Source organism: Podarcis vaucheri (assembly GCF_965113315.1).
Source record: "Podarcis vaucheri genome assembly, chromosome: 12".
Lineage (NCBI taxonomy): Eukaryota > Metazoa > Chordata > Lepidosauria > Squamata > Lacertidae > Podarcis > Podarcis vaucheri.
In genome coordinates this window covers 60,836,462-60,848,086 of record NC_138750.1, presented here as the reverse complement: position 1 = coordinate 60,848,086, position 11,625 = coordinate 60,836,462, and the positions used below count along the sequence as shown (strand labels likewise).

General features: G+C 44.4%; 1 protein-coding gene across 1 annotated transcript; it reads left to right on the top strand.

Moving 5' to 3' along the window:
• The first annotated feature begins 3,873 nt into the window (after positions 1–3,873).
• Positions 3,874–8,452, top strand: LOC309515065 (cathelicidin-related peptide Oh-Cath-like). Its single transcript, XM_082192679.1, has 3 exons — positions 3,874–4,187; positions 5,917–6,024; positions 8,333–8,452. The coding sequence occupies exons 1-3, from the start codon at positions 4,002–4,004 to the stop codon at positions 8,435–8,437; spliced, it is 399 nt and encodes a 132-aa protein (XP_082048805.1). The 5' UTR covers positions 3,874–4,001; the 3' UTR covers positions 8,438–8,452.
• The last annotated feature ends 3,173 nt before the right edge of the window (positions 8,453–11,625 follow it).

The following is an 11,625-nucleotide window of genomic DNA, read 5'->3' as shown; positions in this document are numbered from 1 at the left end:
CTTTGTACATTTACGAACATTTATTTTATATATATAAGACCTTAGAATTCCTATTGTTGTTGTTGTTTAGTCGTGTCCACCTCTTTGTGACGCCCTGGACCAGAGCACGCCAGGCCCTCCTGTCTTCCACTGCCTCCCGCAGTTTGGTCAAACTCATGCTGGTAGCTTCCAGAACACTGTCCAACCATCTTGTCTAAAAAAAGATGAGCGCCGCAACCCAGAGTCGGCCACGACTGGACCTAATGGCCAGGGGTCCCTTTACCTTTACCTTTAAACTACCCATACCACCCTGAGTAAAACACATACATCATAACCACGTCACAAATTGGAAGGGGTTTTCTGACAGATACCTGAGTATCAAGTTTGCCCCTGTCCCTCTCTTGAGCTCCACCTCACACCCATTAAGTAATACAAGGTTCCTGCTTCCCAGCCAACTTGTTACTGTTCCTGATTCCCAGCCAACTTAATCACACTCTTGTCTTGACCTGGGTTTGCTATTGTCTCCAGAATTCTAGAAAAATGCAACCTGTGTTGCTGATGGAAGTTGTGCGACTCATGCAACACGTTGGTGATTAATATACACAGAACAATAATTATGCATACTTTATCAACCTTCTGAGAAAAATATAAAACATTAAACAAAGCCACAGAGACTTGCCAACTACCCAGCCTAAAATGAATTTATAATTTCTGGTTTCAATAGATTTTTCAAATGCTTAACTCAGACCTTTAGATAAGTTAATGAAGATACCAACAAAAGGTTATTCACAATACCGGGAGATGCTAGTGGAGTTGTGTTGTTGTTGTTTAGTCATTTAGTCGTTTCCGACTCTTCGTGACCCCCTGGACCAGAGCACGCCAGGCACTCCTGTCTTCCACTGCCTCCCGCAGTTTGGTCAGACTCATGCTGGTAGCTTCCAGAACACTGTCCCACCATCTCGTCCTCTGTCGTCCCTTCTCCTTGTGCCCTCCATCTTTCCCTGCATCAGGGTCTTTTCCAGGGAGTCTTCTCTTCTCCTGAGGTGGACAAAGTCTTGGAGCCTCAGCTTCAGGGTCTGTCCTTCCAGTGAGCACTCAGAGCTGATTTCCTTCAGAATGGAGAGGTTTGATCTTCTTGCAGTCCATGGGACTCTCAAGAGTCTCCTCCAGCACCAGAATTCAAAAGCATCAATTCTTCAGCGATCAGCCTTCTTAATGGTCCAGCTAGTGGAGTTGTAGATAGATGTTTATAATGTTGTAGACAATGAAGTTGTAGAGACAGGGTTCCAGCGTTTTGCACCTGTTTCTCCCTGGCACTCCAAGTAATCAGGAGGCCTCTGTTCGCCCCCGATGGGCCCTTTAACTGGGGCTTGCAGGTAGCACACTCCCAAGGTAGTTTTCCGGGCTTCTTCAGTGGTCTAATCTCAAAGCCTTGATACGTCTATTGATATTCAATCTTATAGAGAATACTCTTTCTTGGCTTAAATTTAAGCCCAGAAAGAGTATTCTCTATAAGATTGAATATCAATATACGTATTGTCTCCAGAATGGCTACCTGTCTGCCACCCAGGTGTCAGGATGCCAGAGATTATCACCTAGGCCAGTGGTATCCAAACTTTTTTCAAAGAGGGCCAGATTTGATGAAGTGAAGGGCCGTGTTGTTGACCTTTTTTTAGGATTGACGTTGTTGAGGGGTTTTTTTTATGACTTTACCCCAGGAAATAAACTGCCACAGGGGCCAGATTATACAGATTACATGGACTCATGCTTTAGGGATTTTCTTCTTCTTCTTCAGCGATCCCTCGTAGTCGAGTAAGATTGTCTTCCATAAACACGGTCTTAACAGTGAATCCGTAAGTGGCTGTGGAGGCCAATTCTGGATCCACACGTCATTCCACAGTGGGGACATTGGTTTCCGGGCAGAAGCTGATCACGGTGTGGATTTGCCAAGCGTGCCTTCCTCTTAGCACCTTTCTCCCTTTCCTCCTGAGTTCGAGTGTCTTCAAAGCCCATGACACCTTTGGTAAAGGCTGTTCTCCAATTGGAGCTCTTGCAGGCCAGTGTTTCCCAGTTGTCGGTGTTTATACTACATTTTTAAAGATTTGCCTCGAGACAGTCTTTGAACCTCTTTTGTTGACCACCAGCATTACGCTTTCCATTTTAAAGTTCGGAATAGAGCAGTTGCTTTGGAAGACGATCATCAGGCATCCGCACAACATGACCAGTCCAACGAAGTTGATGTTGAAGAATCATTGCTTCGACACCGGTGATCTTTGCTTCTGCCAGTACACTGATATTAGTTCACCTGTCTTCCTAAGTGATGTGTAAAAATTTTCAGAGACACAATTGATGGAATTTTTCAAGGAGTTGAAGATGGCGTTTATAAGTGGTCCATGTTTCACAAGCCTACAGTAAGGTGGGTAGTACAATAGCTTTGTCAACAAGCCTTTTGGTTTCCCAGCGAATGTCCCGGTCCTCAAACACTCTGCGCTTCGATCGGGAGAAAGCCGCACTCGCAGAGCTCAGGCAATGCTGGATTTCGGCATCAATGTTGTCCCTTGTGGAAAGATAACTGCCCAGGTAGGAGAAGTGATCAACATTTTCCAATGTTGCACTATTCAGTTGGATTTGTGGCGAGAGATTATCACCTAGGCAGAGGGGCTGCTGAGTACGTGGACTCATGTTTTAGAGATTATGGCTGCCCTCCTGTCCCAAGCTCCCCTCTTGTTAGCCATTTCCTTCCTGAACAGAACAACATTGGAGTGGCGTAAATCCAACACTGGAGTGATTTTATATGAATTTCTGAAGGTTTTCTGCTACGGGGAAGGGAAATACAGTGGTACCTCAGGTTACATACGCTTCAGGTTACAGACTCTGTTAACCCAGAAATAGTGCTTCAGGTTAAGAACTTCGCTTCAGGATGAGAACAGAAATCGCGTGGTGGCGGTGCGGTGGCAGCAGAAGGCCCCATTAGCTAAAGTAGTGCTTCAGGTTAAGAACAGTTTCAGGTTAAGAACGGCCCTCCGGAACGAATTAAGTACTTAACCCGAGGTACCACTGTACTATGCAACCTTGAACAAGATACAGTGTAGCAAAACTGTGGTGGATTTTATGGGGATATTTTTATTATTACTATTATTTATTAAAGATTTTGTTGATTTACAAAAGTGTGCAATGTCTCTCTCTTGTGCCCCCCCCCCCATGTAACATTTTTACAAATCATTTTCATTTGTTATGGGGATTTTTATAAAATTGAATGGTGTCGGTTTGGGGCATGGCCTGGGGGTTTAACTGTAAACACCCTCCCCCCTCATAAATTCTGATAACAGGGGATAGGGATCCTTCTCTTGAATTGCTGCTGCTTCCTTACGCCTGAGTGCTTTGTGGTTGTGCAGTTTTGCCGGCTCCACAACTGAGTGTTTGTGTGGTTTTTTTTAAAATAAATTTTTGAAAAATAAGGCCCACAGCTGGTGTTCTTTATGTTCTGCAGCTAAAAGAAATAGGAACAATCAGTGGCGTAGCGTGGGTTGTCAGCACCCGGGGCAAGGCAAGTAATTTGCGCCCCCTAACCTGTGGATTTGCGCCCCCTAACCCCCAGATGTTGCGCCCGGTGCGGCCGGCCCCCCCTGCACCCCTCACGCTACGCCACTGGGAACAATCATCAGTGGGGATCATTCGACAGGGAGGGATGCATTGCTTCACCTTTGAAGTTGCAGAAATCCCCACACACAAAAAAATCTGGACTATTGCAATTTCCTTTTCGAGCAGAGGAAAGAGAAAATTGGGAAATTCCTTCCGAAGATGCTCTGCTGGCTCAGTGACGCCTTGACTGGCACGCATGTCTTGTGAAAGGGCCAGGGGTGGGTATCTGTTGGGAAAGTCCCTTCGAGGGCTTTCCCAGGGACTTATGAAACCCACTCCCTACCCAGAGAACCTCAGCATTTAAGCAGCATTTAAAAAGGACCTTCTTTGGGGACCAGATAAGAGATCTGAGATCTTGCTGCAGGCAAGCTGCACTCAAGATGATGAGCCGCCTTTGGAGAATCTTATTCGTCCTTGGCTTTTCTGCAGCCGCCGTTGCTCTGGCCCCTGAGCGAGTGGAGCTCAGCTACGAGGAAGCCGTTTCCTTAACCGCTGAACTCTACAGCCAAAATGCCGAGGTGGCTTTTGCCTTCCGGCTCCTGGAAGCCAAGCCACAGCCAGACTGGGTAAGTGAGCGGCTGGATCCGCTGTGTCGTGCAGAGTGGACCTTATGTGACTTGGGGCCAACCGGTGCCGCCCTGCCTCAATTTTCTTCTGTAAAATGGGCCCATTAACTATACTCTGGTATATTCTAAAAAGGTAAAGGGTCCAGTCGTGGCTGACTCTGGGGTTGTGGAGCTCATCTCGCTTTATTGGCTGAGGGAGCCGGCGTACAGCTTCTGGGTCATGTGGCCAGCATGACTAAGCCGCTTCTGGCGAACCAGAGCAGCGCACGGAAACACTGTTTACCTTCCCGCCAGAGCGGTACCTGTTTATCTACTTGCACTTTGACGTGCTTTCGAACTGCTAGGTTGGCAGGAGCAGGGACCGAGCAACGGGAGCTCACCCTGTCGCGGGGATTCGAACTGCTGACCTTCTGATCGGCAATCCCTAGGGCTCTGTGGTTTAACCCACAGCGCCACCCGCCTCCCTCTGGTATATCCTACACTGGATTATTGCGATGTTCGCCAGTGCTCTTGTATATGTTTCTGTGTCTGTGTATGATTTTAATAGCATCAAACAGGACCAATACTAGGCTTTATTTCACCCGGGTCAAAGACCCCCAAAAACCAACTAGCAAACCCTCCCCTCCGGGTAGGTACGTCTCTGGCATGAAATCAAATAATAATAATAATAATAATAATAATAATAATAATAATAATAATTTATTTATACCCCACCCATCTGACTGAGTTTCCCCAGCCCCTCTGGACGGCTCCCAATCAGTGTTAAAAACAGTACAGCATTACAAATTAAAAACTTCCCTGAACAGGGCTGCCTTCAGATGTCTTCTGAATGTCAGGTAATTATTTATCTCTTTGACATCTGATGGGAGGGCGTTCCACAGGGCGGGTGCCACTACGGAGAAGGCCCTCTGCCTGGTTCCCTGTAGCCTCACTTCTTGCAATGAGGGAACCGCCAGAAGGCCCTCGACGCTGGACCTCAGTGTCCGGGCTGAACGATGGGGGTGGAGACGCTCCTTCAGGTATACAGGACTGAGGCCGTTTAGGGCTTTAAAGGTCAGCACCAACACATTGAATCGTGCTCAGAAATGTACTGGGAGCCAATGCAGATCTCTCAGAACCGATGTTATGTGGTCCCGGCGGCCACTCCCAATCACCAGTCTAGCTGCCGCATTCTGAATTAATTGCAGTTTCCGGGTCACCTTCAAAGGTACACAAATTCTGTATAGCATACAACCTAACTTGTTCTATTTCAGTTTGTAAAATTTATATACTGCCCGACTGTGGAAAACCTCAGTGCTGTTTATAGAAAGGATAAAACAGCACGATCAATTCCTCAAAACGTTAAAGACATTTATTTTTTTCTTTTTGGGAAAAGAAAACAGCCATAAACTACAAAACACGCCAGCACTTTAAATTTCTAGGTTGGGCTGTCGTGAGTCAAAATGGGCACTTCCTTCACATTGAGCTGCCTCGATGCAAACAATTAATAAAAATAAAATGCAAGGCATTTGTCTAAGTTTGATTGGAAGCCAATTCTCACAGTGGTTCTAAAGCGGAGCTGTTCCACTTGGCACCGGTTCAGCTCCAAAATTAAAAAGAGCTTCAAAGAGCTGTTGGGCAGAGCGGCCGGCTGTGATGCTCAGAAATTAATCCCCTCCAGGGACTGGAAAGATGGAGCTGTTCCCAGAATTCACGATTATCTCCCTGGGAATGTCCGCCTTCTTCTTAGGACCCCCGGAGCGAAGAGCCTCAGGATCTGGAATTTACTGTGAAAGAGACAACGTGCTCAGCTGCTGAGCTGCTGACTGCGGCCAACTGTGACTTCAAGGAAGATGGGGTAAGCAGCCCCACGTATTTCCCCTATAGCTGTTGTTGTTTGTTGTTTAGTCGTTTAGTCGTGTCTGACTCTTCGTGACCCCCTGGACCAGAGCACGCCAGGCACTCCTGTCTTCCACTGCCTCCCGCAGTTTGGTCAAACTCATGCTGGTAGCTTCGAGAACACTGCCCCACCATCTCGTCCTCTGTCGTCCCCTTCTCCTTGTGCCCTCCATCTTTCCCAACATCAGGGTCTTTTCCAGGGAGTCTTCTCTTCTCATGAGGTGGCCAAAGTCTTGGAGCCTCAGCTTCAGGATCTGTCCTTCTTGTGAGCACTCAGGGCCGATTTCCTTCAGAATGGAGAGGTTTGATCTTCTTGCAGTCCATGGGATTCTGAAGAGTCTCCTCCAGCACCAGAATTCAAAAGCATCCATTCTTTGGTGATCAGCCTTCTTTATGGTCCAGCTCTCACTTCCATACATCACTACTGGGAAAACCATAGCTTTTACTATACAGACCTTTGTTGGGAAGGTGATGTCTCTGCAAAAAAAAAGCAGAGCAGTTATTTATCGACAGGTAAAAAATAACACTAGTTGCGTCTTTGCAAAGATTTCAGGTCAGATTGAAGACCCTATGTTCTGTATATATTATTGTATGAATCTTCTTGGGGTAGCTCCCCCCCCCCCCCCGCTTCTCATTTTCAGACTTTTTCATAAAGCCCAACAAATTGTTTTAAAATTAGGTGGTTCCTGCCTCATGTAAACAAGTAGGTCACACACAGGGTAGTTTCATATGTAGCTCCTGTGAGAAAGTTATGAATCAGAGACTTTGAAGGGATCCCGAGGGTCATCTATTCCAACCCCCTACAATGCAAGAATCTAAACTTGATCCTGCATTTTTTAGGTGAAAGTGTACATTAAGAGAAGCCTGGAGAAGAGGAGGTTAAGGGGTGATATGATAGCCATGTTCAAATATAGAAAAGGATGTCACATAGAGGAGGGAGAAAGGTTGTTTTCTGCTGCTCCAGAGAAGCGGACACGGAGCAATGGATCCAAACTGCAAGAAAGAAGATTCCACCTCAACATTAGGAAGAACTTCCTGACAGTAAGAGCTGTTCGACAGTGGAATTTGCTGCCAAGGAGTGTGGTGGAGTCTCCTACTTTGGAGGTCTTTAAGCAGAGGCTTGACAACCATATGTCAGGAGTGCTCTGATGGTGTTTCCTGCTTGGCAGGGGGTTGGACTCGATGGCCCTTGTGGTCTCTTCCAACTCTATGATTCTATGATTCTATTCTAAGAGTGCACACATTCACAGAAATAATATATTAAAAATGTATATATTAGGCCAAATTGCTTGCAAAAATTGCACTAAAACATTGACTTAAAAAACTTATGCTGAAATATTGGGAATTGTTATTTTTTTATTTTACATTTTTTATTGAAAAAGAAAAAGTACAAAAATACAACTGCACAGAGCATCATAAGACACAAAAAAGGAGATACAGTACCCATGTAGAAAACAAAACAGAACAACAAGAAGAAGATATTTAATGATATTTGAAATTACAGTAATGATATTTGGAGTTCATTTTGATAAATATCATATTAGGTTTTAACGATATTTGAAATTAATGATATTTGGAGTTCGTTTTGATAAATATCATATTATGTTTTAACGATATTTGAAATTAATGATATTTGGAGTTCATTTTGTTAAATATCATATTATGTTAAGGTCCGGTTCATTCCAATAATCATTTGTAATGTACACAATGCCAAGAATGAAACGTAAAACTGGGAAAATGGGGAAACTGAGATAAACTGAAATTGACAGGTCCACCCATCCCTACTGAGCACCTGAGGGGATTTGCAGATGGGTGGCGGCAAAAGCTGGCCAGCTGACCTGGACAGAGCGACTTCTTGTGTCGTAATAGTCAGAAAACACACACACACCATGGCAAGAAGATAAATCAAAGCAAGCTGTTGCAGTCGATCTGCAGATGGAGCCCATGCTAAGGGCACAGAACGAGGGGCTGGCAGAAAGTTGGCAACCCTTAAGCGTTGGTTTGCCAGTCGATGGCAGGGAGCCAGTTTCACAGAATTGTAGAGATGGAAGGGACCCAAGGGTCATCTAGTCCAACCCCCTGAACAGCAGCTGCTGTTGACTTCCTTTCCGAATTGTCCTTAGCTCTCAGCCGCCCGTTGGCTTACGAGGGACAGGCAGATGGGGACTGTGTTTTCTCCTTTCTCCACTCAAGGCAAGCTAAACAACCATTTTGTCGTTCTATTATTATTATTATTATTATTAATTGAATTTATTGAATTTCCGCAGGTGGTGAAGGAGTGTTCCGGGACATTCTCCATTCAGCAGCAGACTCCTGTCCAGCTCAGTTGTGACCCCGTGAGTCAGAAGGAGGCAAGTTTACTTCAGGAGTAAATGTGGGGTTGATTTTCTCTCCTAAGTGCCCAGAGGCGCAAAACCGGAAATTTAGCGCATGCATGAAAAACCTTTAATAATAATAATAATAATAATAATAATAATAATAATAATATTTTATTGATATCCTGCCCTCCTCCCCAGCCGAAGCCGGGCTCAGAGCGGCTAACAACAGTAAAAGTAACACCGTTTACATAAAATCACAATCAATTAATTGAAATACATTCTAAAATCCATTCATTCTAAAATCAATTCAGAATCAAATTAATGGCAACCACTGGGCTAGAGTTCTAGGAGGATTATGCATGGATGTCAATCGGAAGCGCAATACTGGGAAAGCCTTCTTTGCCAACCTGTCTCCCATATATATTTTAGACTACAACTCCCATCAGCGCCAGTCACTGCATGATGGGAGTTGTAGTCCAACACCTGGCAGGCCTCAGGTTAGCAAAACCTGTCTTGCAGTGTGGCAGAGATGGACAAGGCTTGTTTCACAGTGGGGACGAGAGTGCCGTCTTCCAGGGCGCTCTTTGCCTATCCTTCACATGCCACATAAATAAGATTTTTCTCAGAGCAGAAAAGGCCCTCTGCCTGGTTCCCCGTAACCTCACTTCTTGCAATGAGGGAACCGCCAGAAGGCCCTCGGAGCTGGACCTCAGTGTCCGGGCAGAATGATGGGGGTGGAGACGCTCCTTCAGCTATGGTTAAGTATGGAAGTATCTGTCAATTGCGATTCCCATGTTTTCAGTCTTAAATTCAGTTCTTCACATCTTGCAGAGATTTACAGACTTTTTGAAAGATCATCACCATTTTAGCGAAAATCTCTCCTAATAAGCAAATAATAATATTTATACATACATACATATATAACATACTCCGCCCATCTGGCTGGGATTCCCCAGCCAGTCTGGGCAGCTCCCAACAGAATATTAAAAATACAATAAAACATCAAACATTAAAAACTTCCCTAAACAAGGCTGCCTTCAGGTGTCCTCTAAAAGCCAGAGAGTTGTTTATTTCCTTGACATCTGATGGGAGGGCGTTCCACAGGGCGGGCGCCACCACCGAGAAGGCCCTCTGCCTGGTTCCTCTGTAACCTCACTTCTTGCACGGAGGGAACCTCCAGAAGGCCCTCGGAGCTGGACCTCAGTGTCCGGGCTGAACGATGGGAGTGGAGACGCTCCTTCAGATATACTGGGCCGACGCCGTTTAGGGCTTTAAAGGTCAGCACCAACACTTTGAATTGTGCTCGGAAACGTACTGGGAGCCAATGAAGATCTCTGGACCAATAATAATAATTTATAATATATACCAACTCTGCTTCTCTTTTCCCTCTAGCGGATTCGTGCCAGGAGGGGTGTGATTCGTAATTTAGTCAAGAAAGTCAAGAAAAAGTTCAGGAAGCACCGGCCTGGAAGTTACTCTGTGATTGCCCACGCGGGAGGTTGGCGGCACCGTGGACGGATTGCGTGAGAAGATTTGGATGTTGCCGCCCAAGGGAGAAGACGCCATCGTTGCTGCGGGTATTTTAACAGAGCCTGACAAAGACTTTCCCGCTTTAGGAACGACGCAAGGCAGGATCCGGCCACTTGCCTGCAAAGCAGTTTCTTCTGCTGAATGTTGAACAGGCCTTTCAGATCCTGCCTTCGATTTCCCGCCTGCTTGTAATATGTTCAGAATAAATTATTGCGATGTTTGAACCCTCCTGTTCCTCCTCGCTACTCATTTTCACGAGAGCAGGCCTGTCTTTTGCAAATATATATATATATATATCATAGAATCGTAGAGTTGGAAGTCATCTAGTCCATAGCTGTCAACGTTTCGCTTTTTTTAAGGGAAATTCCCTTATTCCGAATAGGATTCCTCGCAAGAAAAGGGAAAAGTTGACAGCTATGATCTAGTCCAGCCTCCTTGGAATGGAGGAATCGCATCTCAAGCATCCATGGCAGTTGGCCGTCCAACCTCTGCTTAAAAATAGGGTTGCAATATTTTCGGAAATTCACAGACACAGCCCGTTTTCAGCCCTTGTAAGCTGAAATGTCGGGGGAAACTCACAACCTCCTGAAGAACTCTGTTCCACTATTGAACTGTTGTTACTATCATAAAGTTCTTCCTGGCGTTGAGTTGGAATCTCCTTCCTTGTAATTTGAAGCTGTGGGTTCGAGTCCTACCCTCCGGAACAGGAGAAAACAAGCTTGTTCCTTCTTCCATGTGACATCCTTTAAGATATTTGAAGATAGCCTATTAAACAATTTTGGAACAAAATATATGAAGAAATCAAAAAGATGTTTAAAACATCTTTTAGTAGAAAACCGGAGGCATTCCTTTTAGGTATAATCACAAACGATATTCCTGACAAAGGAAAGTATTCCTCTATGCGGCAACAGCTGCCAGGATGCTCATAGCAAAAAATTGGAAAGGGAGAAAAATTCCATAAATGAAAGAATGGCAAATTAAATTTTGTGACTATATAAATCTGGCAAGACTCACAGCATTCATAAGGGGACAATCAGACCAGAAATTATTGAAAGAATGGGGATGTGCTAAAGAGTATATGAAAAAAACATTGTTCTGGAGTAAGCATATCGGTATGTAATGAATGATGTTTTGCAGAGTTAAAGAAAGAGAAAAATGGTGCAAAAAGTATAAAGATAGAGGTAATCTACGTTAGACACAACAATTTAGAAAGAGTAAACATTTCGAGGTCTTAGAACAAAGTAAGGAAGTGAATATGTATGTAATGACTAGATTAGAATGATGATATCGTTTTATTTGTAGATGTGTGTTCTTTTTTCTTTTGTGGTTTTTTTGGGACTGTTTGTACTGTTTTATTTTGGATTCAATGTTTGTTTGAATCCAATTTTTGTAATTTTGCACTGAAAATAAAAAAAAAATTAAAAAAGATATTTGAAGATGGCTCTCATATCTCCTCTCAGTTTCCTCTTATCCAGGCTAAATCTACTCCTTCAACCATTCCTCATCAGGCTCAGTTTTCAGACCCTTGATCATCTTGGTCACCCTCCTCTGCCCACCTTCCAGCTTGTCAATATCCTCCTTAATTTGTGGTACCCAGAACTGGACACTGTATTCCAGGCGTGTCCAAATTTAGTTGGAGTGGCAACCCAACATTTTATTATTATTATTATAAATATTTTTTAATTTGATTTTCCACCGTGATAACACAAACC

What these genes read in the sequence shown, in the direction of transcription:
- LOC309515065 (XM_082192679.1), top strand. Translation starts at nt 4,002, where the DNA reads ATGATGAGCCGCCTTTGGAGAATCTTATTCGTCCTTGGCTTTTCTGCA. An exon ending in CCAAGCCACAGCCAGACTGG is followed by an intron (nt 4,188 to 5,916) that starts GTAAGTGAGCGG and finishes CCTTCTTCTTAG; the next exon opens with GACCCCCGGAGCGAAGAGCC. An exon ending in GTGACTTCAAGGAAGATGGG is followed by an intron (nt 6,025 to 8,332) that starts GTAAGCAGCCCC and finishes GAATTTCCGCAG; the next exon opens with GTGGTGAAGGAGTGTTCCGG.